At 32.9% G+C, this 14,171-nt stretch overlaps 1 protein-coding gene across 1 annotated transcript in view; it reads right to left on the reverse strand.

The window, feature by feature from the left end:
* LOC140433947 (retinal guanylyl cyclase 2) overlaps positions 1-14,171 on the reverse strand; it is a 518,935-nt gene that overhangs the window by 319,645 nt on the left and 185,119 nt on the right. Inside the window, exon 7 of the mRNA XM_072521918.1 lies at positions 783-935. Coding sequence (XP_072378019.1) covers positions 783-935 — 153 coding nt within the window. The remainder of the gene's footprint in view (positions 1-782; positions 936-14,171) is intronic.

Consider the following 14,171-nt stretch of genomic DNA (forward strand, 5'->3'; position numbering starts at 1 on the left):
TTAAAATTGTCTATTGGCCTAAAATTTAAGCAGTTTTTTAAAAAATCCCCTAGCCTCTTCCAATTAACGGATTTCAAAATTTTTAAAATAAGTTTGAAAAATTCTTCTCTATAAAAAATTTTCAAGTATCTACACCTTTTAGATTTTTTTACCTGCATAATTTTGAAAAAAAAAATTTAGATTGCAAAATTATTTTGCAAAAACGGTTAAATCGATTGTGTGAAATTGATCGATGAAATTTTGTGTGATGACTAAACATAATAAATAGTTTTTCTCGGAGGTCTATGTATAATAAATATGGAGGTGTTAAGTTTGATTTTAATATGGGAAATAAAGTGGCAAAAAAAAAACTTTTTTTTAACTGCCTTTTTTGTGTTTTTAGTATTTTTTCAATAATAATAATAATTCTTATGATTTAAAAATAGTGCATATAAAATTTGATTTTAAAACTTTTGTCTTATATAAAATTATTCTCAAACCAACAGTTCTTGAGATATATGCGAAAAATATCAATTTTTAGTGATATTTTGAAGCGACTTATGCAAAAAATTGCGTTTATATGCTTCACATCCAAAAATGTTTATTTTTAGTACATACTGCCCGGACTTTTAATTTAAAAGTAAAATTGTGACTTCTTACCAACAAAAATAGTAAATTACATTAAGATGCCATGAAAAAAAATGGCTTCAAAACATTATATCATATTAACAGTAAAATAAGTTAACGGCATATTGACAAAATTTTGTAGATATGATTAAAAAAACCTGTACTAAAACACTTACCCCGGCATGGTACTTTTCGCAATATGCTCAATTGTCTTCGCAGTCGTTTTTTCGACGACGTTTTCTCCAACCTGAAGAAATGCCGCGGAATAATTCCTTGTTCTCTAAGCTGCACGTCGATATTTTGAGACAGAAGTGGCCACCAGCCTTGATCTGCAACAATGTTAATTTTATACATATATACAAACAATATTACGAGTATATAAAATACCAGTTAACAGGGCATATTAAAAGAATGTCAAAATTTAAGTTGTTTTGTAGTTAAAATTTAAGTATTTTTAATATTATTAATAGAGAATAGAGTCGAATTTCAAGAACAGGGAAATCAAAACCAAGATAGAATTTCGATAGTCGGCTCGCCAATAAGATTAATAACAGAGGAAATTAAGAATGTGTGTAAACAGCTGAAGAGAAACAAAGCACCTGGACCAAGAGATATACCCGGTGAATTGTTTAAGTACGGAACGAACAAATTTTACGAATGTCTTCGACAACTATTTCAAGAATGCATAAACACAAGCAAAATCCCTACGGAATAGAAGATATCATACCTCAGTATGATACATAAAAAGGGTGATAATAATAATTGTGAAAATTACCGAGGAATAGCTGTAACCGGATCTATGAATCGAATATATGGAAAGGTTTTAAAGAACCGAATCGAGAGAGAATACTTAGATTATGAAGCAGAAGAACAAGCAGGATTTCATACGGGTTAACCCAGATAATAAAAAAAAGATGGCGCGGAATCAAGAAATTAATATGTTGTTCGTCGACCTACGGAAAGCCTACGATAGCGTTCCACTGAAGAAGCTGTGCCAATCAATGGAAAGCACGAATATTAATATAGAATTAATAAAAGCCGTCAAAGTGCTATACAACCAACCAATAACAAAAATAAAAGCAAGGACACAAATAACAACAGGATTTATAACATCAAAAGGATTAAAGCAAGGATGTTGTCTGTCCCCCACTTTATTTAAAATATACTTTGAAAGTGCTTTAAAAAGATGGAAACAAAAATGCAGGAGAATGGGGATACCGCTCACCAACACTATGGCATATAGTCAACTTTGCAGACGATCAAGTAATAATGGCTCAAGATTATGACGATTTAAACTATATGGCACGAAAATTAATTGAAGCATATGATATATGAGGTCTAGAAGTAAACAAAAAGATTACCTGTGCATTGGAGTAGAACAAAAAGATCTCATGTTAGACGATAACATCACGATAAAGCACTGCTGTGACTACAAATACCTAGGTATCACTATTTCACAAGATGTAACATTAGACAAAGCCATAAGAGAGAGAAACACGTCAGGGAGGAAAGCCATCATAATGTTAAACAGCATTTTATGAGCCCAATCCATCAGCAAAGAAAATTAAAAGAGGATATATGAGACTATAGTAAAAAGTATCACTGTGTACAGCTGTGAGTTATGACCACTGAAAGAAAGAACACTGGCAAAGCTGAAAGCGACGGAAATGGATTGTTGGAGAAGAGCTACAGGAAGATCTAGAAGAGAAAGGATTACCAAGGAACGCATTAGAGAAATAATGGGAATCAAACAAACAATCACAGATGATCTAACAACAAAACAACTTATCTGGTTCGGACACATACAAAGAATGGATGAACAATGAATACCAAAAGAAATATTAAAATGGCAACCAGAAGGAAAGAGAAAACGAGGTAGACCGAGAAAAAGTTGGAGCGAAGGAATAAATAAAAAACTGAGAGAGAGGGCCATAGAAGAAGACCTATGGAACAACCGGACTAATTGGCGATTGGAAGTCGGAAAACGGCGGAGAACGTTATAAACCGACAAGTAGTAGTAGTTTTATTATTAATTGTGTATTATTCTCTTTTTACTTTCTTGAATTTCATTTTACTGTAGTGTTTATACGGCTCATTTGATTTTTTTAATTTTTGCATGATACAGTACACTACTATCAAGCATTCGACTGGTATTAGCTTAACTAAAAAATTCCAGGACTGGCTTTGGAAAAATTAATTTAGGGATTCGTATTAAATATTACACCCTGTATATATTATTTTTAAAATGCAATAAGTGACTTTCAAACTACATAAATAGCCAATGAAAACGACATATGCGACAATGTTGTCGCACTTTTATTAAATTTTTAGTGAGCGGTCAAATCTTACCAAAAATAGAACAACCATAATGAAGTATCAAATTATAAGGTATTAATTTAAACAAATGTTATAAATTTCAAATATTTTAATTAAAATGAGTTCCTACAACATAATCTGATACGTAGAAAATTAACATCTTTACTGTCACTTTGTATTATCTCTACGATAGAATCAATTGTTTTTCAATTTTAAATTTTTACTCATAGATCGTATTAGGGCATTATTTTCGATAAATGATAAATTAAATTGATTAAAATGTCAAACCTCTTGTATATGTTAGTTTTTGTTGATTGTAAATGATTAAAATTTTATGTCAAATAATAATACATTACATCAACTGTACTAAATAAAAATAAATCTAAAAAAGTTTAAAATGAAGGTTGGCGGTGACCGTTTGACGTTTCTTGATATTTTATACCCATTGTCATTATTGTCATTATCAATTGTTATTTATGTGTACAAGAATACATATTTCTTCTGTCATATCTACGTTAAGTACATTGTGTTAGTTTTGGTAGAGCTTTTGTTACTTTCGTTCAAAATGCCACATCAGTTTTCGACCACAGAATATGCAGACATAATATTTCTTTATGGATTCTGTAATGGGAATGGTAGGGCTGCTAGTAGAGAATATCGCAGATTTCCTAATCGTCGAACTCCCAGTCATCCAACATTTGGGACAGTTTTTAATTATTTGCGAGAAAATGGCACTTTTCCTAGTGGAACAACAGATCGACATGTAGATGAAGCGCAGGAAGATGACATTATGGACGCCGTTACTATGAACCCTACAATAAGCACTAGACAAGTAAGTCGAGAACTCAATGTTACTCAATCAAAAGTAAGTAGAGTCTTACAAAAAAATAATCTATACCCATATCACATTCAAATGGTTCAGCGACTACATGTTGGAGATGAGATCGATAGGTTTGAATTTTGTAGATGGATTAACAATAATCGACCAACGCTATACAGGACACTATTTACAGATGAAGCCCAATTTACCAGAGACGGGATAAATAATTCACGAAATTCACATGTGTGGGCAGAAGAAAATCCCCATGCTATTCGAGAACGTCGTTCTTAGTTAAGGTTTTCGGTTAACGTGTGGATTGGTGTCATAAATAACCAATTAGTAGGTCCTCACTTTTTTGATGGTCCTTTAACAGGGCAGGTCTATTTGAACTTTCTACAAAATATTTTGCCGAATTTGCTTGCCCCCACACCCCCACACTTTTTACTGGCAGTGAGACATCTCAATAATGTTTATGGCAACAGGTGGATAGGGCGTGCAGGTCCTATTAGGTGGCCTTCAAGATCCCCTGATTTTAATCCCGTTGATTACCATATTTGGGGACGATTAAAGCAACTAGTTTACGCAGTGAATATTAATAACCGACAACAATTAATTGATAGAATTATACATTGTTGTAATACTATTAGAAACGATCCCCAGAGTATCCGTAATTCAATACGTCAATTAACAATTCGGCAACAAAAATGTGTACAGGCTGCAGGGTTCCATTTCGAAAATCTGTTTTGAATTAGTTTTATTTTGTTACCATTATTGTATCTTTTCCAGTTCTAATTTATGGGTTTATCATAACTATGTACCGTTCGCGTCATAAAAAACTGGTACAACTCTTATTACCGAAAATCATGTTTTTCAAGTTGTGTAAGTTGATCTTGTCACATGTGTCATTCTATGTTCTAGGGCACTGTTGCTAGTTCAACGAAAATATTATATGAAATCAGCTAAAAGCAGGGTTTTGTGACAGACCGCCAGTTTTGAGTATTCTAAAAACTAAAACATCGAGTATTCTCGATTAGTCAGTCACATTAAATTTGTTTAAACATGCATCCTAAAAAATTCTCATATTAATTTTGTAATTTTTCATTATCTCAATTAAATACTCATACCTTGATTTGTGTTTTATTATAATTTATGAAAATATTGCAATTCAAATATAGTGATAGATAAAATCAATCTAGACATAACTTTAAATTATTATAATAAAACATTACAGTGAGGTATTGGATTGTAACTGTCACTTTATAATCTACGTAGGATAAAGTATAATGTTAGTTTTTGTTAATGTTATCGTTCATATAATAAATAATAAATTAATCTTGGTAGTTGGCCTGTGACTAAACTTATTGATACAAAATACAGTTCGTGTTCGGTAGGTAATTGAAGTAAAAAATTAGATACAGTAGATGCGTTCCAATGTTCCCTGTGCCAATAATCTAGGTTTAAAGATCCTTCAAATATTTTGGATATTAGCTGAACCCTATCTCTGGTTATTAAATTTATTAAATACGGTTTTTTGTTGTTAATGATAAAAATAATACCTATCTAATAATAACTTTTTTTTTTAATTAGATTTAGTGCAATTCCGTTATCTGTGATGGCAACAGCGAATTAATTCACGAACCACTGTATCCAGTCTGAACCCAGGTTTACATTGCGAAAAAAAAGTGTACCAGTTTTATATGACGGGAAGTGTACATATTTTTAAATTTTTTTTTTGTTTTTTTTTTTTTTAATTGTTCTTCGTTATTGTTAGTAGTTACTGTTTTTTGTTGTGCAGTGACTCAGTTTATCATTATAATTAAAATGTTTGAAATTTATAACATTTGTTTAAATTAATTACCTTATAATTTGATACTTCATTATGGTTGTTCTATTTTTGGTAAGATTTGATCGTTCACTAAAAATTTAATAAAAGTGCGACAACATTGTCGCATATGTCGTTTTCATTGGCTATTTATGTAGTTTGAAAATCACTTATTGCATTTAAAAAAAAATATATACAGGGTGTAATATTTAATACGAATCCCTAAATTAATTTTTCCAAAGCCAGTCCTGGAATTTTTTAGTTTAGCTAATACCAGTCGAATGCTTGATAGTAGTGTACTGTATCATGCAAAAATTAAAAAAATCAAATTAGCCGTATAAACACTACAGTAAAATGAAATAAATGGTCAATTACACAAATCACCCTGTTAATTAATAAAGAAGAGGAGTTGACATTTTTTAGTGGCCACATGATATGCTCCCTGAGGGACTCTACATATGGTAGAAGTATGTAAAGTTCCTCATGACTCACCCTGTATAGGTACAATAGGCAGTACATTAGAAGATTGGTATTTTTTCATTAATGATCATTTGAATGAATAGATAGTAACTCAAAACTCGACCTATTATAAATACCAAATTGTTTTAGATCATTTATGCACCGTTTTTAGATAGACACATCTATTTGAATGGGATAATAGCTTGAAGAGGTAAGCATCTTCCTAAGAATGTTTTCTTAAAAGATTTGGTATCTACTCTAAATGCAAAACTGCATAAATAACAGGAAATGGTAATTTACATAAAATAAGTCAATAATTTAAGACATTTTTAAATAGTTTTGATCAATAAATATATTACAGACCGCTGCAATCAAATACCAAGTGCGGTAATTCCACCTGCTCCCCTCCCATACATTACGTTTACCTTTGTTTTAAATTAATTTGTTAATTTTTTTAGAAGTAATAAACAGAATTGGAGTTGTTGCTTCTCAAGCTTATAAAAAACAATATGTTACGAGGACAAACTCATAAGTACACATAGTCTTCTCATGGCGCCGTCTCCTTTCGAAGGTTGGCGATCCAAATGGCAATTGTAGTTTTGGAAACTGCTGCTCGAAAGATTTCTGTGGATGAGCTATCGAACCATCTCCTCAGGTCTTTCAGCCACGAGGATAAAGCCATAAGTACACTGAAAACATAAATATTAACGTAAATAGGCAAGTTGGGGCAAAAATGCGCCGCCCTGGAATAAGGAATGATAAAATCATATCAATTTAGAACTGATAGAAAGGATAGATAACGAAAGATATATCACAAGTCAAGTAATCTAATAAGTTATTCATTAGCATCCACAGAAAAAATCGATAAAGTTAGTTTTATACAGATATATAAAGTGGTTGTAGGCACCACCTAAAACGGTTCAAATTCCTGAAGCTTAAAGATAGCGATTTAAAAGATGTCAAAAATGTTAACCCAAAGTCGTAGTAATACGATATTTAAACTATTTCTATACTGCGCTTCTTCTTCTTCACTGGCTTTACAACTCGGGGTGAGTCTTCGCCACATCCACTATCGCCCTCCATCCTCTACGAGCTTACGCTTTTATTTCCCACTGTTGTACCCCAATTCTAGATAAATTGGCTTCAACATCATCCTTCTATCTTTTTCTCGGTCGGCCTACTGATCTTCTACCATCCGGTCTTTCAAAAACACTGTCTTTAACACTCTGTCATCCTCTGATCGTACCACGTGACCTGCCCATCTTATTCGGTTTGCCTTGATATGTCTAACTATGTTTTCAGTTCCATACAAAGTCACCAATTCAGCATTGCGGCGTCTTCTCCAATCCCCTGTGAATCTATTTGAGGGCCAAATATTTTTCGGAGAACCTTTCTTTCAAATACTAGAAGCTTATTGATTTCCCGCTGGTTAAGAGTCCATGTTTCACTGCCATATGTAATAATTGGGCGAATAATCGACTTGTACAGTGTTAATTTAGATTTTCTTTTTAGCAGCTTCGATCTTAATAATGTTGAAAGGGAGTATAATGCTCTATTTCCAGCAGCTATCCTTGCTGAGGCTTTTTTTTCTATGTGTCAGCAGTCAGCTGTGATTATCTTAGGTTGTCTACATACTGCGCCTACTGAGATTAAATGATCATGTAACTGGGTGTGTGGCAAACGGCTGAAGCCATTTAAAAAAATACTATTTCTCTTAACTTTGGAATAAAAATATTGACACCGATCTATAAGACCAATAAAAATAAAAATTATTCAATAAAAATAAATTTTAAATGATTATCTACCAATTATATTTATTTTGAAACATATTTTCTATAACCCGCGCTAATTTCCTTTCAAACTTGTAAAATGTTCTTTTCTGAAATGCCCAAAAACATTTAAGAGCTGTCTGAAATGCTATTTATATAATATACATAAGACAAAAAATTGCAATTATTTTAAGTGCTGATCTGACGCAAAAGCTTTTGGTTCCGTATGTGATCACATTCACCACACGGCAATTTTCCAAACGAAATACGGTTACATCTCTTTTGTTAACAAAAACAGTAGCGGAGTTGACATTTCGAGGGATGAAATTGCATTGTTATAGATTTGATTTTTTCCATACGTCATTAATAAAATGGAAGTAAACAATCCTAAAAAAATTACGTAAAAAAATAGTCTGTAATTCTTTATTAGCTCTTTTGTATTAGTATATTTATTCTTAAAAGGATTACTGATATGTTAATATAAATTTGTTTAATTATGTATATTTATAAAATAAAATGTGTCAAAACGTATTTATTTTAAATTATTTAGAATTATGTATATTATTAGATACTATGTTAAATTATTATGAGTACATTTGTTTTACATCCTAAAATTGTAATGAATGAGACATTTGTTTTAAATCGATAATATCCGTATTCTTATATAAAAAAGCAGGATGTTTGAGAATAAAACACAATTCTAAGAAATGAAATATGATTGATATGATCAAATCCAAAGTATGGCAAGACAAATATAAAAAGTTCACGACAAGCTTTTAATGAAGGACTTTCAACCGGCTTAAAAGCCCCTTCGGGTAAAGGAAAACGCCTCAGTATTACCCATAGAGGAAGTGATTCAGGTTTTTTACAAAATGGTTGAAATGTCTTTACCTCTATCAAAACGGGCGATTATCATGACGATATGAATTTGCGTTTGAAAAGTAGTTTTCTTTTATACTGACTCTTGTAGAACCTGGATCGGTAATTATAATAGACAATGGAGAAAATACCGACTTCTGCATCTCGAAAGCCAGATATAGTAGATTTCTAAAAAGCAAAAATATAAATTTTAATGAATCCAATTGTAAGTACTTACCTAATAACTTTATTATTATTATGGCAAATATGTTTCTCAAAATTAAGGTTTACATTAGGCTGCCGGGTCTCTTATTATTATTATTTTCTGTAAAGCAGTTGGTATTATTATTTGAATATGAATTTTATTTGAAAAATAATAATAGGTACATAAGATCATTATTCCAATATCAGTACGTTTAAAGAAGTCTAATGTAAAGGGTTTCTTTCGAATTAGTCCTCATAATGTTTTCCCTTATTTTAAAAATGTACACGTCACCATTGAACTACACTCGTTTCTTGTTTCGTGCCCCTCCAGAGTCTATTATTTTAAAGCGATACCCTGACAATCCTATTAAATTTGGACTATAAGAAGACCTTTGCGTCTGTTGTCTGTACGATTCAAAAGAGGATTTGCGGTATTTTTCGCGTAACTATCAGAGAGAAAGAGAGCGTCTGTTGTTAGCGGCAGTCAACAGCCGAGAGAGAGTGCGTCTGTTGCTAGCGGCAGTCCACAGTAGAGAGAGAGAGAGAGAGTCTTTTTCGTTTGCTATTTTAAAACTGTTCGTATGTCTAAAGAAGTGGGGTTGAAGTGGGATTAATAAAAATATAACATGGTTTTTTGCAGGTGAAAAATTAAACACCAGGTACCTGAGTATAGATACAAAGTTTCGGTGCTTTGTTGCTTTTGCCTTTTTTAAATGCTTTGTTTATATCTACTTTTGTGAATTCAGCTTTGCCATTCATTGTTGTTGTCGTAATATCATGTGTGGCATATTCGGATATATATATATATTTTTGTAGTAACGTTGTGTATTATTTTGACCATAACTTTGCTGCAATTATTTGTAAGATGTTGATACCTTGTTTATTTTTTCTAATATGTTTAATTCTTTTTGTTGTTTTTTTTTTTTCGCCTATTGCTTTCGTTAACATATTATAACCAATCGTGTTATTTAACTTCCTACACATTTTCTCCCAGTATTCGTTCTGCTCCAATTATATTGTTTGTTCAACCTCTTTCAAAAGCTTAAAAACCCACGTTTTATTTCTAAGATGAATCGTTAATATACTAAAACTATAAAGTATGCCAAACTTTAATAAAATAAGTATATCCAAATTGTTTTCTCTCCTAACACAAGCATAAAGCATATCAACAGATAATTATTAACGACTATAACCAAATAATTTCGGCTACAAACAAATCTTTACAGAGATACCCAAAGTAACTTTTGGGATTAAATTCTTTATTATGACACCTGATAAAATAAATGTAGATTTCCAAAAAAAATTGCCATCTTATTATACTAAAACGCTAAGCCTTTTTCTTGTCCACACCTTTACTCAAAAACCATATTAGATAATTAAAATATGTTTTCGGAATATTATTAGTATTACGTATGAGATTGTCAAGATATACTTTTGGTACAAAAATTCACTTCCGGTTTTGAGATGACCGGAAGTTAAAATTTACTTTAAGTTTTAGACCCCACAATGTATATATGGATCGAAAGGTCTCGTCGAGATAAATCCAAATATGTACTTTCGGTTGCGATCCGACACCGGAAGTGACCCGAAACGCGCATAAAACGTCAAGATAGAGCAAATCTGACACCGGATTCGTGATCAGCATGCAAAATTAACTGCTAAATGATATCCATGTCGACATTTGATGAACTAAAAATTGCATTCCGGTTTTGAGGTCGACTTCCGGTTTCGTTTTTATTAGTCAAATCAATAGAGAATTCAACGTAGAGTTCAAAAATGTAAGTTCACGAAATTATCATTTACAGTTTTTGAGTTATTGATAAAAATATTTTTACTTAATTTTTCTCGCAAAATAAAAATTTCATTTAAAAAACTCGATGTCGAGTTGGTCCGCTAGTATTAACTGAAAAGCTTTATATAAATCGTTTACGTACGAAAATCATTACAGAATAAATTCGTTTTAGTTATAGATTTATTAAATTCAACTTATTAACTAGACTATATGTTTCTCACCCTGATGCTAATTTAATTAAAAAGCAAACTGAGTCATCCAACAGAACTATCATCATGTTAAGGCTATCGACAAGTTTAACTACTATAAAACCTTATATGTGTCGATCTAACATTACATTTTAAACAAAAGCTTGTAAATAAATAAAATAAAACCTGACACGAAAATTTATCAAAATTAAAAGTGAATAAACTTGTCTCTACACCGTGGATTTAAAAAGTCGGTTGAGTTTACCGAAAGTACAAGCTGATCATAGCCGCAAATGTCAAACATGGAACAAAAAATTTTAATATAGCAGTGTTGGCATGTTTTTATAATGTAAGTAGATGCTGTATGCTTCAAATATAAAAAGATTGAACAAATTCCCTTCGTTGGCTCAGTGAAGATGTTCGTTCAGTTGTAATGGAAACACCAAATAATAGTAGCAGAGTTTATTGTTGAGACGTACACTATGGGTTTTGACCCGGGATTACTTTGAGTAGAGACTGATGAAGTTGATCGTTGAAGACTATCAAGTTTGTTGAGTGAATATTGATTGAATGCTTCTCTAGGCAAGAGATCTTAGTTTTATATAAGTTTTAATTGGGTCAATATTTTCGCGGACCTCGCGTGATATGTGTATTTAATTTATGTAAATTGTTTAACTTTGTCAGCATTTTTGACTGATGTCCAAATTATATTATTGATAATTGACCAAATGTGTATGTAACCTAATTAACTACGTGTGTGTATTTAATAACAAATAGATTCATTCGGTCTACTGGGTAATAAAATTATACTGTCCAATTTCGGATATGAATTCTGAAGATTTGATATTGGACATACTGCGGAATCGGGCAATCTGGCCCGTGTCAATACTCAAAGTTTACATATAAGTATTACATAACATAGTAAAATTCAAACATGATAAATTATAAATAGTTTAAGAATAATCAATAATCTTCCAACCGTACCCTAGCTATCAATGTCCGACTCTATCTCTAGATTAAAATTAGGGCAATTGGATGAAAATGTGGAAAGTGGGATGTCAGCTTGGGAAGTCGACGGTACATTGTTGTGCCGATTACTAACTAATACAGGTACTTCCTGTTCGTTAGTCTGAGTTTGTGGATTCCCTGAACGACATAGTCGTGCAACAGGACGGTACTTCCATAACGTGAGTATCCCAATTATTACCATTATAGTAATGATCCCGGTGGCCATAAAATAATGCCAATTAGATTCGTGAATCGATCGTCACTGCTCTGTCCACCCCACTGCTAGTGGGGAGTAATATAATATTTTTCGTTTGGGCGATACATTTGGGTGAAAGCTTCAGGAATGTGACTCGTTCCAGTACTCTTTCGCTCCGATTTCCATCGCAAATAATGGATATGTGTATCGTGACTGGCGTGATAACTAGCCAGAGGTTGGGAGTACCCATCTTACTCCATTGAGCTGTCTGTATTGTCCTGGCTACCACTGGACATGTGCTATTCTTAGATCGCTCATAAATTTCTTCAAGTATGCAGTTTGGTTGGGTATCCATGTTTCTTATAACCGTTGGTGAGCACGCTATCTGCGCCTTTGTCAACAGTAAGCACCTTTCTCTATCTTCCGCGGTCAATTCGAAGTAGTGCAGTGTGTTATAATCTACGACCAGTAGATTCCTTGGGGCGACAAATGTGCGCAACACCGACCCCTCAACGTTAAGTGGTATGGCCGTGACTTTGAGCATGCTCTCGGCTCTAATATGGCTCTCGGCTTTGGTACTGCTCTCGGCTCTAGTATGGCTCTCGGCTTTGGTACTGCTCTTGGCTCTAGTTTGGCTCTCGGCTTTGGTACTGCTCTCGGCTCTAGTATGGCTCTCGGCTTTGGTACTGCTCTCGGCTCTAGTATGGCTCTCGGCTTTGGTACTGCTCTCGGCTCTAGTATGGCTCTCGGCTTTGGTACTGCTCTCGGCTCTAGTATGGCTCTCGGCTTTGGTACTGCTCTCGGCTCTAGTATGGCTCTCGGCTTTGGTACTGCTCTCGGCTCTAGTATGGCTCTCGGCTTTGGTACTGCTCTCGTTCTCCCGGGTCTAGTAGTCTCTCTCTGCTACTGAGGGTGTTGCTGGCGTGGACTGTATAGGCTCTCTCAAACTTCCTTGAAGTATTCTGTTTATCGATAGAACCATGAACAAATTCCCCTTCGTTGGCTCAGTGAAGATGTTCGTTCAGTTGTAATGGAAACACCAAATAATAGTAGCAGAGTTTATTGTTGAGACGTACACTATGGGTGTTGACACGGGATTACTTTGAGTAGAGACTGATGAAGTTGATCGTTGAAGACTATCAAGTTTGTTGAGTGAATATTGATTGAATGCTTCTCTAGGCAAGAGATCTTAGTTTTATATAAGTTTTAATTGGGTCAATATTTTCGCGGACCTCGCGTGATATGTGTATTTAATTTATGTAAATTGTTTAACTTTGTCAGCATTTTTGACCGATGTCCAAATTATATTATTGATAATTGACCAAATGTGTATGTAACCTAAATAACTACGTGTGTGTATTTAATAACAAATAGATTCATTCGGTCTACTGGGTGATAAAATTATACTGTCCAATTTCGGATATGAATTCTGAAGATTTGATATAGCTTTAGAAAAGTACATTTTGTTTATATTATGTTATTTATTTTTGATTTATATAAAACAACAATGAGTAAATATTTGTTTATTTGTAGATTAATTGCAGTTAATTAATAGAAATTTTTTTAGCAATTCCCCTTTGATAGATTAGGGGATAGATTTGGCAATCGTCAAATCAGCAGTTGCCAGATTACAACAGATGTTTACAATTAATCTCGAAAGAGACAAATATTTACTCGTTAGGTATTGCTTCATATAAATTAAAAATTGCAGAATTCATAAAATAGTATAATCAAAATGCACTTTTTATAAGCTTTATCTCTTTAAATTTGAAGCATACAACATATGCATTATAAAAACATGCCAACACTGCCAATCCGAAATATTTTTGACATTTGCGGCTATATTCAGTTTGTACTTTCGGTAAACTCAACCAAAAAGTCTTTATCTCCAAGTTATATTGACAAGACTCAAACTTTATCACAGCAGATAACCACATAAATATCTAGTTACGAAAGAACGGTAACCTCAATGTGAAATTTGTGAAATGTCGCTGTCAACAAAACATGTTTTAGTGGAGTGTCCCACATATTCCGTAGGAAGGCTGAAATGCAATTTCCCGTTAAATTTAAAGAAACTCTTCCAAAACTGTAGCAGTTATAATTCATTGAATTTTTTACGCGACGCAAGATTAA

This window comes from Diabrotica undecimpunctata, chromosome 2 (assembly GCF_040954645.1).
Source record: "Diabrotica undecimpunctata isolate CICGRU chromosome 2, icDiaUnde3, whole genome shotgun sequence".
NCBI lineage: Eukaryota > Metazoa > Arthropoda > Insecta > Coleoptera > Chrysomelidae > Diabrotica > Diabrotica undecimpunctata.